At 47.8% G+C, this 23,012-nt stretch overlaps 1 protein-coding gene across 5 annotated transcripts in view; it reads right to left on the minus strand.

Annotated features, from left to right (window-relative positions):
* FBLN1 (fibulin 1) overlaps positions 1–23,012 on the minus strand; it is a 197,259-nt gene that overhangs the window by 59,301 nt on the left and 114,946 nt on the right. For all 5 annotated transcript variants that reach the window (XM_063928888.1, XM_063928889.1, XM_063928891.1 and 2 more), the window contains 5 exons: positions 11,514–11,652; positions 5,991–6,144; positions 3,899–3,961; positions 1,733–1,834; positions 566–703 (listed from right to left, as the gene is read on the minus strand). In XM_063928888.1, coding sequence (XP_063784958.1) covers positions 566–703; positions 1,733–1,834; positions 3,899–3,961; positions 5,991–6,144; positions 11,514–11,652 — 596 coding nt within the window. The remainder of the gene's footprint in view (positions 1–565; positions 704–1,732; positions 1,835–3,898; positions 3,962–5,990; positions 6,145–11,513; positions 11,653–23,012) is intronic.

A 23,012-nucleotide genomic window follows, 5' to 3' on the forward strand; every position in this document is an offset into this window, starting at 1 on the left:
CACCCCCTCCGGCACAGACTTAGTGCTCCTCACTCTCTCCGGCACAGACTTAGTGCCCCTCACCCTCTCCGGCACAGACTTGTGCCCCTCACCCCCTCCGGCACAGACTTAGTGCCCCTCACCCCCTCCGGCACAGACTTAGTGCCCCTCACCCCCTCCGGCACAGACTTAGTGCCCCTCACCCCCTCCAGCAAAGACTAAGTGCCCCTAACCCCACTCTGGCAAAGACTTAGTCCTCCTCACCCCCTTCGTCGCAGACTAAGTGCCCCTCACCCCCTCCGGCACAGACTTAGTGCTCCTCACCCTCTCCGGCACAGACTTAGTGCCCTCACCCTCTCCGGCACAGACTTAGTGCCCCTCACCCTCTCCGGCACAGACTTGTGCCCCTCACCCTCTCCGGCACAGACTTGTGCCCCTCACCCCCTTTGGCACAGACTTAGTGCCCCTCACCCCCTCCGGCACAGACTTAGTGCCCCTCACCCCCTCCGGCACAGACTTAGTGCCCCTCACCCCCTCCGGCACAGACTTAGTGCCCCTCACCCTCTCATGCACAGACTTGCCGTACCTTTACAGCTGTTATCCTCTGTGAGTTCATATCCAGTGCCACAGTTAATCTCCCTCTGACAGCGGAAGGATCCCAACTGATTGATGCAGATCTGTCCCACCTTACAGTTGTGTGTTCCCGAGATACATTCATTTATATCTGGAAAAAGACAAATATGTGATTAACAAAGAGAGAAAAATAATCTGCATTTGAAAGCTAATGAAACGCAAATATTCACACGTCTTACCTGACAAAAATAGACATACGTATACAACCTACAGCTTACTGGTTAAGCGTATGTATATGGTATAGGAGGTTTACTGTCCTTATCCCTTGCTTGTAATGCTATGTAGCTAGTGTATGTCACACAAGTAGAAACATCGGATTACATTGTGAACCATCAGTGTTTTTAAACTACGGTTTAGGACAAAACAATGGTTTTTTTTTTACCAATTTTATAAACATCGGTACTACCCCCACGCTCCCATTCATACAAGTAATCACAATGTAATGCCAGGAGTCGGACAGAACAGCAAATTTTTCTAGGAAAGCTTTTTATGTTATTTTGTTGTGAAATTGCTTTATGTGACTAATCTTATATTTTTATGCTTTTTGTTATAAACAAGTCTTTTTTAAGGGAACATCGCACACTACAAAGCATATCCAAAAGCGCAACGGAATATGCTGCGCTATATAAGAAACTGTTAATAAATAATAAAACAAATATCCCACAACTGATGTACAAATTGCTCCTATCTATCATTCTTCTACCTTCTGGCAACAAAATAAGCAATTACTAAGCAGTATCTCTAACCTATCTACTTGTTAGCTGGAGAAGTCATCCTCCCTATATAAAATAAATGTGAAAACACATACAGTCGTAGCCAGAGCTGTGACATCCTGCTGCATCCGCTATTTACTACATTGTCATGCTGGAGGGAATACTGCCAATATTTTTACTTTGTTGAAACAATGTTGCTGTTTTTGATACAAAACAGCAATCAAATAATTCATAGGATTTATGTGATTTCAATGTGTTAGTGTATGTTGTGTCTAAAACAGAGTCAGTTTCCTGTATCTAGGTTTAGAGTGCTGAGTTTGCGCCATGGGCGGTACATCGCTCGGTTGCAAAGTGGCTGATATTTGGCGCCGCAAACTCGCGGATGTGCCCAATGATAAACCTGTTACCTTCACAGGTGATTCCGTCCGGCTGCAGCTTGTATCCGGCGTAACAGGAGCAGATGACGCTGCTGCCGACATCTCTGCACTGCTGCGTACAGGGCCCGCCACCTGGGAACGGGATAACATCATCATCTGTTTCATAACTCTTTATCTACAAACACTTTCAGATTGTTACGGTGATAAATAGACACTGCGACTACATATATAGGCATATATAACAAAGCGTCAAGTACCCCGTAAATTCTCTGCAATAAAACTGTCACCGCAACGGGAAGTAGTCACCATCCCAGCGGTCAGCATACCGACGCCAGAATGCCGGCAAGGGGCCGAGGACTATTCCCACTCCATGACACCCGCAGAGTGGGAATAGAACCTGTAGCAACCGCATCGAGCCACCGAGCCCATAAGGGACTTCGTTGCGCTGGCCCCCCTACCGGCATTCTGGCTGCCAGGATCCCGGCATCAGTATGCCGGAGCAGTAGAACGTGAAATAGGACCGCTTCCAATGCAGGAACAATACTGATCTTCCCATCAATCATTCCAGCAATTCCTCAGTTTATGCAGCAATGTATAAAAAACAAGGTGACTTAGGGCCTTTTTCAGACTTGGCCCCATCAACGGCCCGCAGCGCAGTTTGCCTGCATCGGCAAACTGTGCCCGCGCAACCTTATACATTGAGGTCACATCCCGGGCGTTCATGGGGCGGCGACGGGGCATTGGGGGGGTGGGTGTGACGTCAAGGGTCAATCTTCATTTGAGGGACTGCGCAACGCTGCCAAGAGTCAACCTTAATTCGATGTGTCCGCAATTTAATTGGGAAACCATCGTGAGGCGGCGCTACACATGCTGGGCGGCCCCCAGCATGTGAGGAGATGGACGCAGATCTGGCTGCGTATGCAGCGCTGTGCGTCCTTCTCTGAATCAGGCCCTTAATATCCATAATAATTTACCTTAGAAGGTTTGTTATGTTTTATAATAAAACTAGTTGTCTTAATGAACTCTGAAGTGACAATATAAGAACTCTTTGATTGTAAGTGATGACATCACAACTCATTGATTGTAAGTGATGACATCAGAACTCAGTGATTGTAAGGGATGACATGAGAACTCAGTGATTGTAAGTGATGACATCACAACTCATTGAATGCAAACGATTACATTAGAACTTAATGATCGTGAATACATCAAAACTCAGTGATTGTAAGTGATGACATCAAAACTCAGTGATTGTAAGGGATGACATCAGAACTCAGTGATTGTAAATGATGACATGAGAACTCAGTGATTGTAAGTGATGACATCAGAACTCAGTGATTGTAAGTGATGACATGAGAACTCAGTGATTGTAGGTGATGACATGAGAACTCAGTGATTGTAAGGGATGACATCAGAACTCAGTGATTGTAAGTGATGACATCAGAACTCAGTGATTGTAGTTGATGACATGAGAACTCAGTGATTGTAAGGGATGACATCAGAACTCAGTGATTGTAAGGGATGACATCAGAACTCAGTGATTGTAAGGGATGACATCAGAACTCAGTGATTGTAAGTGATGACATGAGAACTCAGTGATTGTAAGGGATGACATCCGAACTCAGTGATTGTAAGTGATGACATCAGAACTCAGTGATTGTAGTTGATGACATGAGAACTCAGTGATTGTAAGGGATGACATCAGAACTCAGTGATTGTAAGGGATGACATCAGAACTCAGTGATTGTAAGTGATGACATCAGAACTCAGTGATTGTAAGTGATGACATCAGAACTCAGTGATTGTAAGTGATGACATCAGAACTCAGTGATTGTAAGGGATGACATCAGAACTCAGTGATTGTAAGGGATGACATCAGAACTCAGTGATTGTAAGTGATGACATCAGAACTCAGTGATTGTAAGTGATGACATCAGAACTCAGTGATTGTAAGGGATGACATCAGAACTCAGTGATTGTGAATGACGACATTAGAACAGGAGCTTATAAATATACTGTAATATCACAACACAGCATGAAGTTAGTAGGAGAAAGACGGAATGTCATGTAATTAGCTTTCAGAACCGGAAGCGGATAAAATACTGCTAGTTGTGATCCCGGCGGTTTCAGCACACAGGGCCCTTCCTAAGTGACCACCCCCAGGCTGGATAAATCTCCTCCCCCTTCCTCACTCACCTCTGCAGCGGTCGTTCAGGTAGGGGTCTTCCACATCAGAGCGGGGGACCAAAGTGTTGCTGGCTGTGAAATGATAAAAACGGAGCTTAATAAACTGATTTGCTTCTATCACCTGAACTAAATGCAGAGTCTGCAATATAATTTCAGCCACTTTTGTTCTGTATTTTGTTGCACCTGCTGATTCCTGATTTCGCTTCCATCCAGCAGACCAGGGACATTACAGCACTTTATCTGCTATATTCAGGTTACATAGAAAGCGCTCACAGCATACTATACACACTTCTCCCACGTAACAGGGTGAGGTTGCGGGGTTCTATAGCGTCTGCAGGATGTCGGGTGTTTATGGATGAATACTGTGACTGTACTCCCCCAATTCCATCCAGCGAGTTACATCTCACTGGCTTTTATAATTCTTCATCTTTTGATATTTTTGTCATCGCTAGCTGCTGCCTAGTCATGCACATTCCTCATTTATAAATATCTAGGGAAAACTTTGCATAACATCACGTTACTTAATATCGCACTTATATTTGCTGTGGAGCTAAGGCTGAGCTATTGCTCTCTGTTTCCTGATGTGTTAAAATGAAAAGGTCTTTTTCGTCCACTAGGGGGCACAGGAGTGCTAACGCTGGGTATTGGCTGGCTGGGAGAAGGCAGGTACCAAAAAGGTTACTTTAAATACCCAGCAGGCCTTGCCTCCCTGTCCCCTATACCCTGCCCCCGGCAGTTTTTTTTTTTTTTGGTGCCAAGGCAGGAGCAGGCACCTATAGTAGGAGCATATATCATGTAAAGCAGTGGTCGGGAACCTTTGGTCCTCCAGCTGTTGTTGAACTACACATACCAGCATGCCCTGCTACAGTTTTGCTATTTGGCCGTGCTAAAACAGTTACAGGGCTTGCTGGGATGTGTAGTTCAGCAACAGCTGGAGGGCCGCACGGTTCCCCACCACTGATGTAAGGGTTTGTGTAACATTGCATAATTTCAGATGCACGGCAATGGGGGTCATTCCGAGTTGATCGCTCGCTAGCAGTTTTTAGCAGCCGTGCAAACGCTATGCCGCCGCCCACTGGGGAGTGTATTTTAGCTTAGTAGAAGTGCGAACGCATGTGCAGCCGAGCTTTGCAAAAACAGTTTGTGCAGTTTCTGAGTAGCTCTGAACCTACTCAGCGCTTGCGATCACTTCAGCCTATTCGTGTCCGGATTTGACGTCATACACCCGCCGAGCGAACGGCCAGCAACGCCTGCGTTTTTTCAGACACGCCTGCGTTTTTGCAAAGACTCCCTGAAAACGGTCAGTTGACACCCAGAAACGCCCCCTTCCTGTCAATCTTCTTGCGGCCGCCAGTGCAAAGAAAACTTCGCTAGAACCTGTGCACAACCACAACGAGCTTTGTACCCGTACGTCGCGCGTGTGCATTGCGGCCCATATGCATGCGCAGAAATGCAGCTGTTTCACCTGATTGCTGCGCTGCGAAAATTGGCAGCGAGCGATCAACTCGGAGTGACCCCCAATGTGCTTATATTTACCGTGCATGGAGACTGCTCTCTGTTTTCTGCATATGCGGCTCACAGAGGCTGGCTGCAGTTTCCTTTAGTGGCCGAGAGATAAGTTCTAAAAAGTACTGGTGGTAATTCCACCTACAGTCAGCATAAAAATCAGTATGAAATAGAATTTAATTATTTTTTTGCACTAAAAAGTATTTGCATAAACTAAAAGTATACACAGGTAATTGCACTTTTCACCCCCTGGATTCACCCCTGAGAGGAGCCAGAGATCTGCAAGTCCTATAATGTCATTGTGCCCTTCTCCAGTACTAGCGCCCCCTATACCCCAACCAAGGCACAGCAGTGTCCCCCAGATGGATTCCGAGAAACTGATTTTACAGTAACAAAATCCTAGTACACTGGCAGCATTCAGCAAGCACCGGGACACAGCAGCATTAATCCAGATTGTGTGGGTTGCTGTGTGGATGGAGCGAAGTTTAATGTGGGGGAAGCATCAATATGTTTCTTGGATTGCTTCTGTCGTACTGTTTTTGTTTAAAATCATCTTTGCCCAAATATTACAAAGTATTTTCTGTTTCTATTGTACCTTCATCATGATTGGGGGTATCGTGCCCCTCCTGTCCTTTCACACAGCAAGCTCTGAAGACAAGGCTGCACTGGTAACCCAGGAACATGATCTGCTCGCAGTTCTGACCCTGCGCCTGAGCCATCCTTCCCAGCAAGCAGCAGTTGCAGCAACGCTGTGAAAAGAAATGATGTGAACATGAAATAAATAAGTCTGACAGATTTCAAAAACAATGTATATGGGGCCTAATTCAGACCTGATCACAGCAGCAAATTTGTTGGCAAATGGGCGAAACTATGTGCACTGCAGATGCGGGGGCAGAAATACTGTAACGTGCAGAGTGAATTAGATTTGTGTGGGTTATATTGTTTCTGTGCAGGGTAAATACTGGCTGCTTTATTTTTAAACTACAATTCTACAATTTAGATTTCAGTTTGAACACACCCCACCCAAATCTAACTCTCTCTGCACATGTTACATCTGCCCCACCTGTAGTGCACATAGGGGGTCATTTCGAGTTGATCGCTAGCTGCCGTTGTTCGCCGTGCAGCAATCAGGCTAAAAATCAGCATATCTGCGCATGCGTATGCACCGCAATGCGCAGGTGCGTCGTACAGGTACAATGAGCATCGTGGGTTTGCACAGAGTCTAACAAAGATTCAAGTCGCACGGCCGAACGCAGGAAGATTGACATGAAGTGGGCGTTTCTGGGTGGCAACTGACCGTTTTCAGGAAGTGTTTGGCAAAATGCAGTGGTGGTTGAAAAAACGCAGGCATGGCTGAAAAAACGCAGGCGTGGGCTTTCCCTGGCGGGGGTGTGATGTAAAAAAAAAGCCGTCCCTCCGTCGTTAGAATCAACGCAAACGAAGAGTAACTACAGGGCTGGTCTTGTTTTGCACAAAAAGATTTTGCAAGCGCTCTGCTGCACAAGCGTTCGCACTTCTGCAAAGCAATAATACACTCCCCAGTGGGCGGCGACAATGCGTTTGCACGGCTGCTAAAAACTGCTAGCGAGCGATCAACTCGGAATGACCCCCATGGTTTTGCCAACTGCTAACAAATTTGCTGCTGCATTCAGATCTGAATTAGGTCCATGGTCCCTCTGGGAACATACCCAACTGTGCTTTAAATAATGCCTTTTATCATGTGTCCAGTAGATGGCAGTGTTGCTACTGAAATGCAGATATACAGAAACTTGCAGTGATGGGGAACCTTTGACACTCCAGCTGTTGTTGAACTACACGTCCCAGCATTCCCTGGTACAGTTTTGCTATATGGCCATGCTAAAACTGTAGCAGGGCATGCTGGGATGTGTAGTTCATCAACAGCTAGACTGCCAAAGGTTCCCTATCACTGGTAGGGTCTGTGCAGATATTACTAAATCTCACCTAAAACTGACTGTTAAAATGATGGGGCAATTTTTCATGTTTTTGATACAGTTATGTATGTAAATTATTACTTTTATATTTTATTTTAACATTTATTTTGTATATTTCCTTACTTTCATTTAGAGGCAAAATATTTTCTAGGGAAGAAGTACCCCATTCATAAATAGATCATAACTGTACATCCGTACAGTTATCCTGTAACAAGCCATGCTGCAATATAAGGGCTGCAAATGCAGTTATGTTTTTGCATGCAGGGTAAATACCGACTGCTTTTGCATGTATCCCACAAATGCTGGACAGCTATATTTTTACTCTGCAGTTTACAATTAAGCTAGGACGTGCCCCACCCAACTACACATCTCTCTGCACATGTTAAATCTGACAAATTGCAGCGCACCATGGTTTTTTTTGCAATTTTATTTTATTTTTACCCTAACTGAACCAGGATCTAGGTATTTGCAACCTAACCTTGGATAAATGTGATATTCCTAGGACGTGTGCTTCTGCCAAGCTGTACTATGGCCCTCATTCCGAGTTGATCGGTCGCAAGGCGAATTTAGCAGAGTTACACACGCTAAGCCGCCACCTACTGGGAGTGAATCTTAGCTTCTTAAAATTGCGACCGATGTATTCGCAATATTGCGATTACTAACTACTTAGCAGTTTCAGAGTAGGTCCAGACTTACTCTGCCTGTGCGATCATTTCAGTGCTTGTCGTTCCTGGTTGACGTCACAAACACACCCAGCGTTCGCCCAGGCACTCCCACCGTTTCTCCGGCCACTCCTGCGTTTTTTCCGGGAACGGTAGCGTTTTCAGCCACACGCCCCTGAAACGCCGTGTTTCCGCCCAGTAACACCCATTTCCTGTCAATCACATTACGATCGCCGGAGCGAAGAAAAAGCCGTGAGTAAAAATACTTTCTTCATAGTAAAGTTACTTGGCGCAGTCGCAGTGCGAACATTGCGCATGCGTACTAAGCGGATTTTCACTGCGATGCGATGAAAAATACCGAGCGAACAACTCGGAATGAGGGCCTATAGTCTGTTACTTTCTGATTCCACTAGGGGACACTATTGTTACAATAGTCTAACAAATATTGGGGGTAATTCCAAGTTAATCGCAGCAGGAAATTTTTTAGCAGTTGGGCAAAACCATGTGCACTGCAGGGGAGGCATATATAACATGTGCAGAGAGAGTTAGATTTGGGTGTGGTGAGTCCAATCTGCAATCTAAATTGCAGTGTAAAAATAAAGCAGCCAGTATTTACCCTGCACAGAAACAAAATAACCCACCCAAATCTAACTCTCTCTGCACATGTTATATCTGCCCCCCTGCAGTGCACATGGTTTTGCCCAACTGCTAAAAAATTTCCTGCTGCGATCAACTTGGAATTACCCCATTGTTTACTTGTGATTTGCAACTAAAGTTTGGGGCAGATGTATTAAGCCTGGAGAAGGGATAACGCAGTGATAAGTGCAAGGTGATAATGCACCAGCCAATCAGCTACAATATGTAAATTGAGAGGAGCTGATTGGCTGGTGTGTTATCACCTACCACTTATCACTGCTTTATCCCTTCTCCAGGCTTAATACATCTGCCCCTTTGTCCCCTGCAGTTAGATGCCTCAGGATAGGTTTCTTGTGTCCCACTTACTTGCTTCATATCTGAAGCATAAAACAAGCAAGATAGCGGTGGCAGAGATGACGTTTGCACTGGACCATGGAAGAAGTTGAGGCTGGGATAGAGGTGAGCATGTTCTATATCTATACTATGGGGTGTAGTACTGGTGACCGGCGGTCTCCTGACCGCCGGTCACCTTACCGACGCCGGGATCCCGGCAGCATACCGACGCCGGGATCCCGGCGGGGCGGGGCGAGTGCAGCAAGCCCCTTGCGGGCTCGCTGCGCTCGCCACGCTGCGGGCTCGGTGGCGACCTGCGGTCGCCACGGGTTCTATTCCCACTCTATGGGTGTCGTGGACACCCACGAGTGGAAATAGTCCCTTTTGGTCGGCATGCCGACCATCGGGATAGTGAGCCGTCGGGCTCATGGAGGAGGTCATGTGACTGTCGGTCAGCTGACCGGCGGTCACATGAATACCACCCATACTATGCACAGTGCTGATGTCCCCTCATTCTCATGAGTAATTTAAACTCTAGACAAGGTAAAACTAGGATAGAAAAGTTTAATGAAAGGAGTGGCAGTAAAGTGACAGGATGCTGATAGTATGTCACGTTTACACATTTGCACCTTTCTCCTCTCCAGGTTTTTTCACCTTCCAAAGAGCACTTCTCATGTTGCCGTCAAAGACTAGGATGTAGTTGTGCCCCGTGAAGTGTAATGGGCAGGCTACATTGGCGCATTTGCGCACTCTGCTAAAACTCCGCTCCATTACCAGAGTGCATGTAACAGTAAGTACGGTTGTTCTGCTATCTACCAATAAACCAATCCACTGGTTAAGCAACTGGCCTGTTCATAGTTTGATTTATCCGCTGGTGTGCGCCTTTATAACTCTGCAGTAACAACGCCTGCACACACACATCATTCCCAACATTAAGACTAATTTAATAGCATATTAATATTCATCCTGATCACAGCCGGCTGCCACTCAGTCAGTAAGGTACGACAACACCCCAGATAAAGGAAATAGGCCGGCTAATAAACTGTACAGCCCTCTCCCCGTTGCATGCTACAGGCTAGTGATCTATTGCATGTTTTATGCAGAACATGTGTTTCATTTAGCTAAAATCTGTAGATGTACGTGTGATAGCCATAGGCTGAGTAGACTACAGAAGAAACACGTAGCACATTTATTTAAAAAAAAGTGTGAGAAAATATTTCCATGAAATTATTTGATAGCCGGCAGCTATTCTACAGCGAACCCATACAGGAGCATATAAATTAAATGAAGATATCATTTTTCTGTTTTAAAGGTGACAGGGGGTTCCTCAAGCAAAGTATGAAGTTATGCAGAACTGAAATTAAACTTTAGCCAAACAGAACATTAGAAAGTTTGTAGGCTCAGACCATCTCGTAGCCAATCAGAGCATTAGACCATTCACTAGGCCAGACCATCTTGTAGCCAATCAGAGCATTAGACCATTCACAGTGCTAGACATTCTGTAGCCAATCCAAAGCATTAGACCATACACAGTGCTAGACATTCTGTAGCCAATCAAAGCATTAGTTCATACACAGTGCCAGACCATCCTGTAGCCAATCAGAGCACTAGACCATTCACTAGGCCAGACCATCTTGTAGCCAATCAGAGCATTAGACCATTCACAGTGCTAGACATTCTGTAGCCAATCAGAGCACTAGACCATTCACTAGGCAAGACCATCCTGTAGCCAATAAGAGTGTTAGACCAGTCACAGGGCTAGACATTCTGTTGCGAATCAGAGCATTAGACCATTCACAGGGCCAGACTATCCTGTAGCCAATCAGAGCATTGGACCATTCACAGAGCTAGACATTCTGTAGCCAATCAGAGCATTAGACCAATCACAGGGCCAGACCATCCTGTAGCCAATCAGAGTGTTAGACCATTCACATGGCTAGACGTTCTGCAGCCAATCAGCTTTAGACCATTAGTTAGACCATTATGGTGAGCTCCGACTCTCAATAAAAATTATTTTTGAAAACCTATTTGCACTCAATTACATTCCCTCTGGTTATTATTAATTTGTGGATGGGGCATGGGTTGGGGAAGCTATGTACTGTATGGGTGTAAGGCCAGCAGGAAAAGTATAAGTAAATTATTATACTTATTTGTGTTTATTTACGTAACGCTAATCATATCATACAGAACTTAACAGAGAATATGCAATCATTCACAACAGGCCCTGCCACAGATGGGCTTACAATCTAAATATCCTACCACACACATACACACAGTCACACTCACACAACCTAGGAGTCCATCTTGTCAAAAGCAAGTAACCTACAGGTATATTCTTGAACTGTAGGAGGAAATTGAGCGCTCAGATGACACCCTCACAAACACGGAGAGCACACACAAACTCCACACATATAGTTCCCTGAATGCAATGAAACCCATGACCCCAGCACTGTGAGACAGCAATGCTAACCACAGCATCACAATGCAATCCTTTGCAAATTGTAAGATTATTAATCCTAGTACAAGTCAACTCACCTTCACAAACCTGGCTTCACAGCTGGATTTATTCTCCTGGTCACTGATGTCACAGACGTCTTTCTCGTTGGCAATGGTGATGCCGGTGGTACAGTGCAGTTCCTCCAGCTGGTTTATGCAGCATTGTTCTTGGGTTATTCTAAAGGAATAAGAACAACAAACACATAGAAGTCAGGGATTAGGCAGATTTTAGGTTGTGCGTTTTGATGCCTATATCTGCAAACCTAAATTGTCATCTCCAAACTAGTACTACCTCCTGTATGGTGGCCTTTCTGCACAACCCAAAACTGGACAAAGTCATCCTCTAACATGTTAAATTGGATACAGATGCAGTAATTTGGAAACTGCTCCATATAAAGGCGTTGCTTACAGAGATTGAGACACTGCAGTTAGTGCAAGCTATCTCATTTTTTATAAGCTCCCTTCCCCCCAAACAGAGTAGGTTTTATTGACTACAACAGGATAAATGTGATAGAAGACAAACAGCATTCAATTTGATATGGCTCTTGGGCTAAGTACTGTACAGGCGTACAGTACTGTGGTGCTCCAATAACACAGCGATAAACGTGTGCACATGCAGATACTTTTATAGAGGCATGTAAACAAGTCCTGCACCTGGAGTCTAGACAGTCTGACCATTAAGTTTGGTGAATCATATTTACTCAGACATGTGATGTTATTTAGACAGATGAGTCATGCACAATGGGGGTTATTCCGAGTTGATCGTAGCTGTGCTAAATTTAGCACAGCCACGAACATCTTCCCTGACATGCGGGGGACGCCCAGCATGTCAGTCCGCCCCCCCCCCCCCCCCCTGCACAAACACAAAAGCATTGCACAGCGGCAATGCTTTTGTATTTGTGGAGGAACTCCCGGCCAGCGCAGCTCCTGTGGCTGGCCGGGAGTTGATCGTCACTGCCACTGGCTGCAGCGGCTGTGTGAGACGTCACACAGCCGCCACGGCCTGCCCCCCCAACGGTCCGACCACGCCTGCGCTGGCCGGACCGCGCCCCCCTAAACGGCAGCTTAACGCCGCCGTCCAGCCCCTTCCTGCCCTGCGACCGCCTCTGCCTGTCAATCAGACAGAGGCGATCGCTACTGAACGACGGCCTTCGGCTGTCCGGCATGCGCCGGCGCATGCGCAATTCCGACCCGAATGCTGCGCTGCGATAAACTGCAGCAAGCGATCGGGTCGGAATGACCCCAAATAAACACAGTTAAGAGACAGCACGTAGCGATAAACTATTAAACTACATATCAACTAAAGTCACTGGCTGCTGAGTCCTTCTATGGTCCGCTGGTAGGGACGTTTGCTGGGTATTAGAAAATATCTCCCCTTACAGTCCTCATCTGACATAGCTTCAACTTTTTAGATGAAACTTTGTAAATGTTATAAAAGGCTCAGTTATAGATGCAAATTTGCATTTTAAGTTTAGCAGATTGTAGGCCTCGCACCAGAAACACGTTTTGGAGGATTGGGTGTTGGAGTATTCCGTGAAGGAGGGTTGAGTATTTCAAGTTTTGAGTGTTAGAGTATGTTGATTATTGATGAAAGGCTGAGAGTTGGAGAACTGCGAGTGTTAAAGGAACAGTGTTGAAGTATTCCGAGCGTTGAGTGTTAAAGTATTGCGAGTATGGATGGAGGGTTGAGTGATGGACCATTGAGAGTATCGGTGGAGTGTTGGTACAATCTCCATGGCACTGGGACATCTTGGTTAGAAATTATTATATGAGTGGATACTCCAACGCCAAGCTACCGTATATCCTATTTAATTCATATGGGGAATAGTTTCCCTGTAGTATAAAGTTCAGAAACATGTGGTTTCGGGACTGGCATGTATGAGAACCGCCTGGCTGTTTCTGGCCATCAGATGCCTGCTCTCTCTGCTGCTACTGAATAACAGACCCTTGATTACCCTCCTGGCCCCTTTCAAGTCTCTGACATTACCTCCCAGGGGCGCACTATAAAAGACGATTTCCTAAGAAGCCTCTGCTTCCTCCGCCTGTGCACAGTGAAAGGTTGTTGTTTAGCTACAGGCTGAGAAAGACTCTTTTTATGAAGTGTCAGAGCACCAGGAGCTAAGTCAGAAAGTGACAGAACGGTGAGGCTCTGCGAGAACTCCGCATCTCTATACGTCAGGATTTGTGAGAAATGTTTAATCAGACGTCTCAGGGATTTATGAGGGTCAGGCAATGAATTTCAGAGATGGAAATGCCTCTGAGCCTACAAGAACAGCTCCCCATTCCAGCAGCTGGGAGCAAAGAAGATTCTCTTTGGTGTAATTATCATCTCCGCATTCTCTCGTGGAGCTGTAGTGGATTTCAGGCCTCTTTGGATATAGAGAGACATGTACTAAGCAGTGATAAAAGTGGAAAAGTGAGCAAGTGGATAAGTTGCCCTTGGCAACCAATCAGCTGCTCCCGTATACTTTTATCAATTATAAATGTTACGTCCATGCTGATTGGTTGCCATGGGGAAACTTCTTCACTGGCTCACTTCTCCACTTGTATTACTGCTTAGTACATGTCCCCCATAGTTCTGTTTGGAGTATTGACTCTGCACGGGGCAAATTTCCAACTATTACTCCAACCAGGCTAATACGTCCTTAATCATACATGTTTGGTAGAGCACTGACAGGCTCCTGACATCTCCTATATAATAGCCCAGATCTGTGACTCTGTGCCTGTGTGTCTAATGCTGGGAGTGGCTAGGAGCTCTCATTGGGTTAGCAGCAGGTCTATCACACCCAGTCCACAGCTGATTGGACGAGAAACACCCTCCCACACAGGTTACATCCAATGGGAGGCTCTGCCCTTTGGCTGCTGTGTGTTCCCAGAGCAGGATTAACAATGGGACTGATGGAGCTGCAGCTCCAGGCCTAAACCCTAAAATAGGCCCACTGCATCTGCAGCAACATACCCTCCAACAATTTACAAATAAAAATCGCTACAAAATCGAAAAGGGGGTGTTGCCACGGGTACAGTGGGTGGCCACGCCCCTTTTCCTATACTTTCAATGGAAGTTTGGAGAGCCAAAAATCTGGACTGACCATACGAAAAGGGACTGTACCAGCCAAGAAGGTACAGCTGGAGGGTATGCCACTGCATCTGCAGCAAGTCTCTGCGCTGTAGATAGGGGGGGGGGGGGGGGAATCCTTTTATTGCAGCGTCCTATGTCCTCCTGCCAGTTCGCCTGACCCTTCCGGCATCAGAAATCCCCACTCCCTAGCCGCAGCGCAGGTGGAACAAAAGCTGCTGCGGCCACCGGCATACATGTGTATGAAAGCAGCGCAGCGGAAGGCTTTCATAGCCCTCCCTGCGCCGCATACTCTCTGAGCCAAGGAGCCCCCTCTGTGTGTGATGTTACAGAAGTGCCTCCCCGCCACAGCCGCGCCCAGATCCCCAGAGGTCCTGACTCCGCAACACAGCACCTGGGCTGCTGGCCTGGAAGCCCCGAGATGGCTAATGTAATGGATAGAGTGGGTGATATCATGGAGGGTCTGGACGCTGAATCAATGTAAAAAGTGACAGTGCTGTGCAGTGCAGTGGGTATGCAGTGTCACTGACGCTGCACAGCACTCTCACCTTTTACACTGATTCAGCGAGTCAGTCAGTTCTGCCAGCCAGTCATTATTGTTAGCACCGGTGTCCCAACGCGCCGCATTACAGGGAAGTAGACGCATTAAATAAACTACAGCGCCCAGCAGCCCTTAGCGCCGAAGCATTCCAGCGCTAAGGCCAGCTGGGAGCTGTAGTTTGAGTGCATCTTCTTCCCTGTAATGCGGCGCGTTGGGACACCGGTGCTAACAATAGTGACTGGCGGCTGTGCTCCACATTGTACACTGGCCACCATAGGGTGCTCCACATTGTACACTGGCAACTATAGGGTACTCCACATTGTACAATGGTCACCATAGGGTGCGCCACATTGTACACTGGTCACCATAGGGTGCTCCACATTGTACACTGGTCAACATAGGGTGCTCCACATTGTACACTGGCCACCATAGGGAGCTCCACATTGTACACTGGTCACCATAGGGTGCTCCACATTGTACACAGACCACCTTAGGGTCCTCCACATTGTACACTGGCAATCATAGGGTACTCCACATTGTACAATGGTCACCATAGGGTGCTCCATATTGTACACTGGTCACCAGAGGGTGCTCCATATTGTACACTGGCCACCATAGGGTGCTCCACATTGTACACTGGCCACCATAGGGTGCTCCACATTGTACACAGACCACCATAGGGTGCTCCACATTGTACACTGGCAACCAAAGGGTGCTCCACATTGTACGCAGACCACCATAGAATGCTCCACATTGTACAATGGTCACCATAGGGTGCTCCACATTGTACACTGGTAACCAAAGGGTGCTCCACATTGTACGCAGACCACCATAGGATGCTCCACATTGTACAATGGTCACCATAGGGTGCTCCATATTGTACACTGGTCACCAAAGGGTGCTCCATATTGTACACTGGTCACCAGAGGGTGCTCCATATTGTACACTGGCCACCATAGGGTGCTCCACATTGTACACTGGCCACCATAGGGTGCTCCACATTGTACGCAGACCACCATAGGGTGCTCCACATTGTACACTGGCCACCATAGGGTGCTCCACATTGTACACTGGCCACCATAGGGTGCTTCACATTGTACACTGGTCACCATAGGGTGCTCCACATTGTACACAGACCACCATAGGGTGCTCCACATTGTACACTGGCAACCATAGGGTACTCCACATTGTACAATGGTCACCATAGGGTGCGCCACATTGTACACTGGTCACCATAGGGTGCTCCACATTGTACACTGGTCAACATAGGGTGCTCCACATTGTACACTGGCCACCATAGGGAGCTCCACATTGTACACTGGTCACCATAGGGTGCTCCACATTGTACACAGACTACCATAGGGTCCTCCACATTGTACACTGGCAACCATAGGGTACTCCACATTGTACAATGGTCACCATAGGGTGCTCCATATTGTACACTGGTCACCATAGGGTGCTCCACATTGTACACTGGCCACCATAGGGTGCTCCACATTGTACACAGACCACCATAGGGAGTTCCACATTGTACACTGGTCACCATAGGGTGCTCCACATTGTACACACATTGTACACTGGCAACCATAGGGTACTCCACATTGTACACTGGTCCCCAGAGGGTGCTCCATATTGTACAATGGCCACCATAGGGTGCTCCACATTGTACACTGGCCACCATAGGGTGCTCCACATTGTATGCAGACCCCCATAGGGTGCTCCACATTGTACACTGGCAACCATAGGGTACTCCACATTGTACACTGGTCACCAGAGGGTGCTCCATATTGTACACTGGCCACCATAGGGTGCTCCACATTGTACACTGGCCACCATAGGGTGCTCCACATTGTACACAGATCACCATAGGGTGCTCCACATTGTACACTGGCAACCATAGGGTACTCCACATTGTACAATGGTCACCATAGGGTGCGCCACATTGTACACTGGTCACTATAGGGTGCTCCACATTGTACACTGGTCAACATAGGGTGTCCACATTGTACACTGGCCACCATAGGGAGCTCCACATTGTACACTGGCCACCAGAGGGTGCTCCATATTCTACAATGGACACCATAGGGTGCTCTACATTGTACACTGGCAACCATAGCCTGCTCCACATTGTACACTGGTCACCATAGGGTGCACCACATTGTACACTGGCAATCATAGGGTGCTCCACATTGTACACAGACCACCATAGGGTGCTCCACATTGTACACTGGCCACCAGAGGGTGCTCCACATTGTACGCAGACCAACATGGGGTGCTCCACATTGTACACTGCAACCATAGGGTGCTCCACATTGTATGCTGGTCACCAGAGGGTGCTCCACATTGTACACTGGCCACCATAGGGTGCTCTACATTGTACACTGGCCACCATAGGGTGCTCCACATTGTACGCAGACCACCATAGGGTGCTCCACATTGTACACTGGCAACCATAGGGTGCTCTACATTGTACACTGGCCACCATAGGGTGCTCTACATTGTACACTGGTAACCATAGGGTGCTCCACATTGTACACTGGTCATCATAGGGTGCTCTACATTGTACACTGGCCACCATAGGGTGCTCCACATTGTACACTGGCCACATAGGGTGCTCCACATTGTACACTGGCCACCATAGGGTGCTCTACATTGTACACTGGTCACCATGGGGGGCTCTACATTATACACTGTCCACCATAGGTTGCTCCACATTGTACAATGGTCACCATAGGGTGCTCCATATTGTACACTGGTCACCATAGGGTGCTCCATATTGTACACTGGTCACCAGAGAGTGCTCCATATTGTACACTGGCCACCATAGGGTGCTCCACATTGTACGCAGACCACCATAGGGTGCTCCACATTGTACACTGGCCACCATAGGGTGCTCCACATTGTACACTGGCCACCATAGGGTGCTCCACATTGTACACTGGTCACCATAGGGTGCCCCACATTGTACACAGACCACCATAGGATGCTCCACATTGTACACTGGCAACCATAGGGTACTCCACATTGTACAATGGTCACCATAGGGTGCTCCACATTGTACACTGGCCACCAGAGGGTGCTCCACATTGTACGCAGACCACCATAGGGTGCTCCACATTGTACACTGCAACCATAGGGTGCTCCACATTGTATGCTGGTCACCAGAGGGTGCTCCACATTGTACACTGGCCACCATAGGGTGCTCTACATTGTACACTGGCCACCATAGGGTGCTCCACATTGTACGCAGACCACCATAGGGTGCTCCACATTGTACACTGGCAACCATAGGGTGCTCTACATTGTACACTGGCCACCATAGGGTGCTCTACATTGTACACTGGTCACCATAGGATGCTCTACATTGTACACTAGTAACCATAGGGTGCTCCACATTGTACACTGGTCATCATAGGGTGCTCTACATTGTACACTGGCCACCATAGGGTGCTCCACATTGTACACTGGCCACATAGGGTGCTCCACATTGTACACTGGCCACCATAGGGTGCTCTACATTGTACACTGGTCACCATGGGGGGCTCTACATTATACACTGTCCACCATAGGTTGCTCCACATTGTACAATGGTCACCATAGGGTGCTCCATATTGTACACTGGTCACCATAGGGTGCTCCATATTGTACACTGGTCACCAGAGGGTGCTCCATATTGTACACTGGCCACCATAGGGTGCTCCACATTGTACGCAGACCACCATAGGGTGCTCCACATTGTACGCAGACCACCATAGGGTGCTCCACATTGTACACTGGCCACCATAGGGTGCTCCACATTGTACACTGGTCACCATAGGGTGCCCCACATTGTACACAGACCACCATAGGGTGCTCCACATTGTACACTGGCAACCATAGGGTACTCCACATTGTACAATGGTTACCATAGGGTGCGCCACATTGTACACTGGTCACCATAGGGTGCTCCACATTGTACACTGGTCAACATAGGGTGCTCCACATTGTACACTGGCCACCATAGGGAGCTCCACATTGTACACTGGTCACCATAGGGTGCTCCACATTGTACACAGACCACCATAGGGTCCTCCACATTGTACACTGGCAACCATAGGGTGCTCCACATTGTACAATGGTCACCATAGGGTGCTCCATATTGTACACTGGTCACCAGAGGGTGCTCCATATTGTACACTGGCCACCATAGGGTGCTCCACATTGTACACTGGCCACCATAGGGTGCTCCACATTGTACACAGGCCACCATAGGGTGCTCCACATTGTACACTGGCAACCATAGGGTACTCCACATTGTACAATGGTCACCATAGGGTGCTCCACATTGTACACTGGTAACCAAAGGGTGCTCCACATTGTACGCAGACCACCATAGGATGCTCCACATTGTACAATGGTCACCATAGGGTGCTCCATATTGTACACTGGCCACCATAGGGTGCTCCACATTGTACACTGGCCACCATAGGGTGCTCCACATTGTACGCAGACCACCATAGGGTGCTCCACATTGTACACTGGCCACCATAGGGTGCTTCACATTGTACACTGGCCACCATAGGGTGCTCCACATTGTACACTGGCCACCATAGGGTGCTTCACATTGTACACTGGTCACCATAGGGTGCTCCATATTGTACACTGGTCACCAGAGGGTGCTCCATATTGTACACTGGCCACCATAGGGTGCTCCACATTGTACACTGGCCACCATAGGGTGCTCCACATTGTACGCAGACCACCATAGGGTGCTCCACATTGTACACTGGCAACCATATGGTACTCCACATTGTACAATGGTCACCATAGGGTGCGCCACATTGTACACTGGTCACATAGGGTGCTCCACATTGTACACTGGTCAACATAGGGTGCTCCACATTGTACACTGGCCACCATAGGGAACTCCACATTGTACACTGGTCACCATAGGGTGCTCCACATTGTACACAGACCACCATAGGGTCCTCCACATTGTACACTGGCAACCATAGGGTACTCCACATTGTACACTGGTCACCAGAGGGTGCTCCATATTGTACACTGGCCACCATAGGGTGCTCCACATTGTACACTGGCCACCATAGGGTGCTCCACATTGTACACAAATCACCATAGGGTGCTCCACATTGTACACTGGCAACCATAGGGTACTCCACATTGTACAATGGTCACCATAGGGTGCGCCACATTGTACACTGGTCACCATAGGGTGCTCCACATTGTACACTGGTCAACATAGGGTGCTCCACATTGTACACTGGCCACCATAGGGAGCTCCACATTGTACACTGGTCACCATAGGTTGCTCCACATTGTACACTGGCCACCATAGGGTGCTCCACATTGTACACTGGCCACCATAGGGTGCTCCACATTGTACACTGGCCACCAGAGGGTGCTCCACATTCTACAATGGACACCATAGGGTGCTCCACATTGTACACTGGCAACCATAGCCTGCTCCACATTGTACACTGGTCACCATAGGGTGCACCACATTGTACACTGGCAATCATAGGGTGCTCCACATTGTACACAGACCACCATAGGGTGCTCCACATTGTACACAAATCACCATAGGGTGCTCCACATTGTACACTGGCAACCATAGGGTACTCCACATTGTACAATGGTCACCATAGGGTGCGCCACATTGTACACTGGTCACCATAGGGTGCTCCACATTGTACACTGGTCAACATAGGGTGCTCCACATTGTACACTGGCCACCATAGGGAGCTCCACATTGTACACTGGTCACCATAGGTTGCTCCACATTGTACACTGGCCACCATAGGGTGCTCCACATTGTACACTGGCCACCATAGGGTGCTCCACATTGTACACTGGCCACCAGAGGGTGCTCCACATTCTACAATGGACACCATAGGGTGCTCCACATTGTACACTGGCAACCATAGCCTGCTCCACATTGTACACTGGTCACCATAGGGTGCACCACATTGTACACTGGCAATCATAGGGTGCTCCACATTATACACAGACCACCATAGTGTGCTCCACATTGTACACTGGCCACCAGAGGGTGCTCCACATTGTACGCAGACCACCATAGGGTGCTCCACATTGTACACTGCAACCATAGGGTGCTCCACATTGTATGCTGGTCACCAGAGGGTGCTCCACATTGTACACTGGCCACTATAGGGTGCTCTACATTGTACTCTGGCCACCATAGGGTGCTCCACATTGTACGCAGACCACCATAGGGTGCTCCACATTGTACACTGGCAACCATAGGGTGCTCTACATTGTACACTGGCCACCATAGGGTGCTCTACATTGTACACTGGTCACCATAGGGTGCTCTACATTGTACACTGGTAACCATAGGGTGCTCCACATTGTACACTGGTCATCATAGGGTGCTCTACATTATACACTGGCCACCATAGGGTGCTCCACATTGTACACTGACCACATAGGGTGCTCCACATTGTACACTGGCCACCATAGGGTGCTCTACATTGTACACTGGTCACCATGGGGGGCTCTACATTATACACTGTCCACCATAGGTTGCTTTACATTGAATGGTGGCCAACATAGGGTACTCCACATTTTATGCTGACCACCATTGGGTGCTCCACATTGTACGCTGGCCACCATAGGGTACTCCACTTTGTACGCAGACCACCATAAGTTGCTCCACATTGTATGCTGGCCACCATTGGGTGCTCCACATTGAATGCCGGACATCAGAGGATCGTCCACATTGTATGTTGGCCACCATTGGGTACAAATTGAAAGCTGACTATCAAAGGGTGCTCCATATTGTAAACTGACCACCATAAGGTGTTCTACATAGCATGCTGGGTATTAGAGGTTGCTCCACATTGTATGCTGATCATCAGACGGTGCTCCACATTGTAATCTGGCCACTATAGGGTGCTCCACATTGCAGACACAAACAATGATAGTTGCTCGGTGCTCCACATTGCACGCTGGCCACTATTTGGGTGCTCCACTTTGTATGCTGGCCTTCACAACTGCATACTGGCCATTATTGGGGTGCTCCACATTGTAAGCTGGCCACAATAGGGTGCTTCACATTGTATGCTGGCCACATTATATGCTGGCCATCAGAGGATGCTCCACATTGTATGCTGGCTACCATTGGGTGCTCTTTATTATATGCTGGCCACCACAGGGTGCTCCACATTTTATGCTGTCCATTAGAGGATGCTCCACATTATATGCTGGTTACCACTGGGTACTCCACATTGTACAATGGGCATCAAAGGATGCTCCACATTGTATGCTGGCCATTAGAGGATGTTCTACATTGTATGCTGGTCACAGCAGGGTGCTCTACATTGTATGTTGGCCACAATGGGTGCTACACATTGTATACTGGCCACCAAGGGGTGCTTCACATTGTACGCTGGCCATCATAGGTTGCTCCACATTGTACGCTGGCCAACATAGGGTGCTCCACATTGTATGCTGGCCACTATAGGGTGCTCCATATTGTATGCAGGCAACTATAGAGTGCTCCTCATTGTATGCTGGACATCATATGGTGCTCCATATTGCATGTTGGCCACCATGGGGTGCTCCACATTGTACGTTGGTCAATGTAGGGTGCTCCACGTTGTACACTGGACACCATAGGATGCTCCACATTGTACGCTGGCCAACATAGGGTGCTCCACATTGTACGCTGGCCACTATAGGGTGCTCCATATTGTACGCAGGTAACTATAGAGTTTTTTCACATTGTATGTTGGACATCATATGTTGCTCCATATTGCATGTTGGCCACCATGGGGTGCTCCACATTGTACGTTGGCCAACATAGGATGCTCCACATTGTACGCTGGTCACCATATGTTGCTCCACATTGTACGCTGAACACCATTGGGTGCTTAACATTGAATGCTGGCTACCATAGGGT

The sequence above is a fragment of the Pseudophryne corroboree genome, chromosome 6 (genome assembly GCF_028390025.1).
Source record: "Pseudophryne corroboree isolate aPseCor3 chromosome 6, aPseCor3.hap2, whole genome shotgun sequence".
NCBI classification, from domain to species: domain Eukaryota; kingdom Metazoa; phylum Chordata; class Amphibia; order Anura; family Myobatrachidae; genus Pseudophryne; species Pseudophryne corroboree.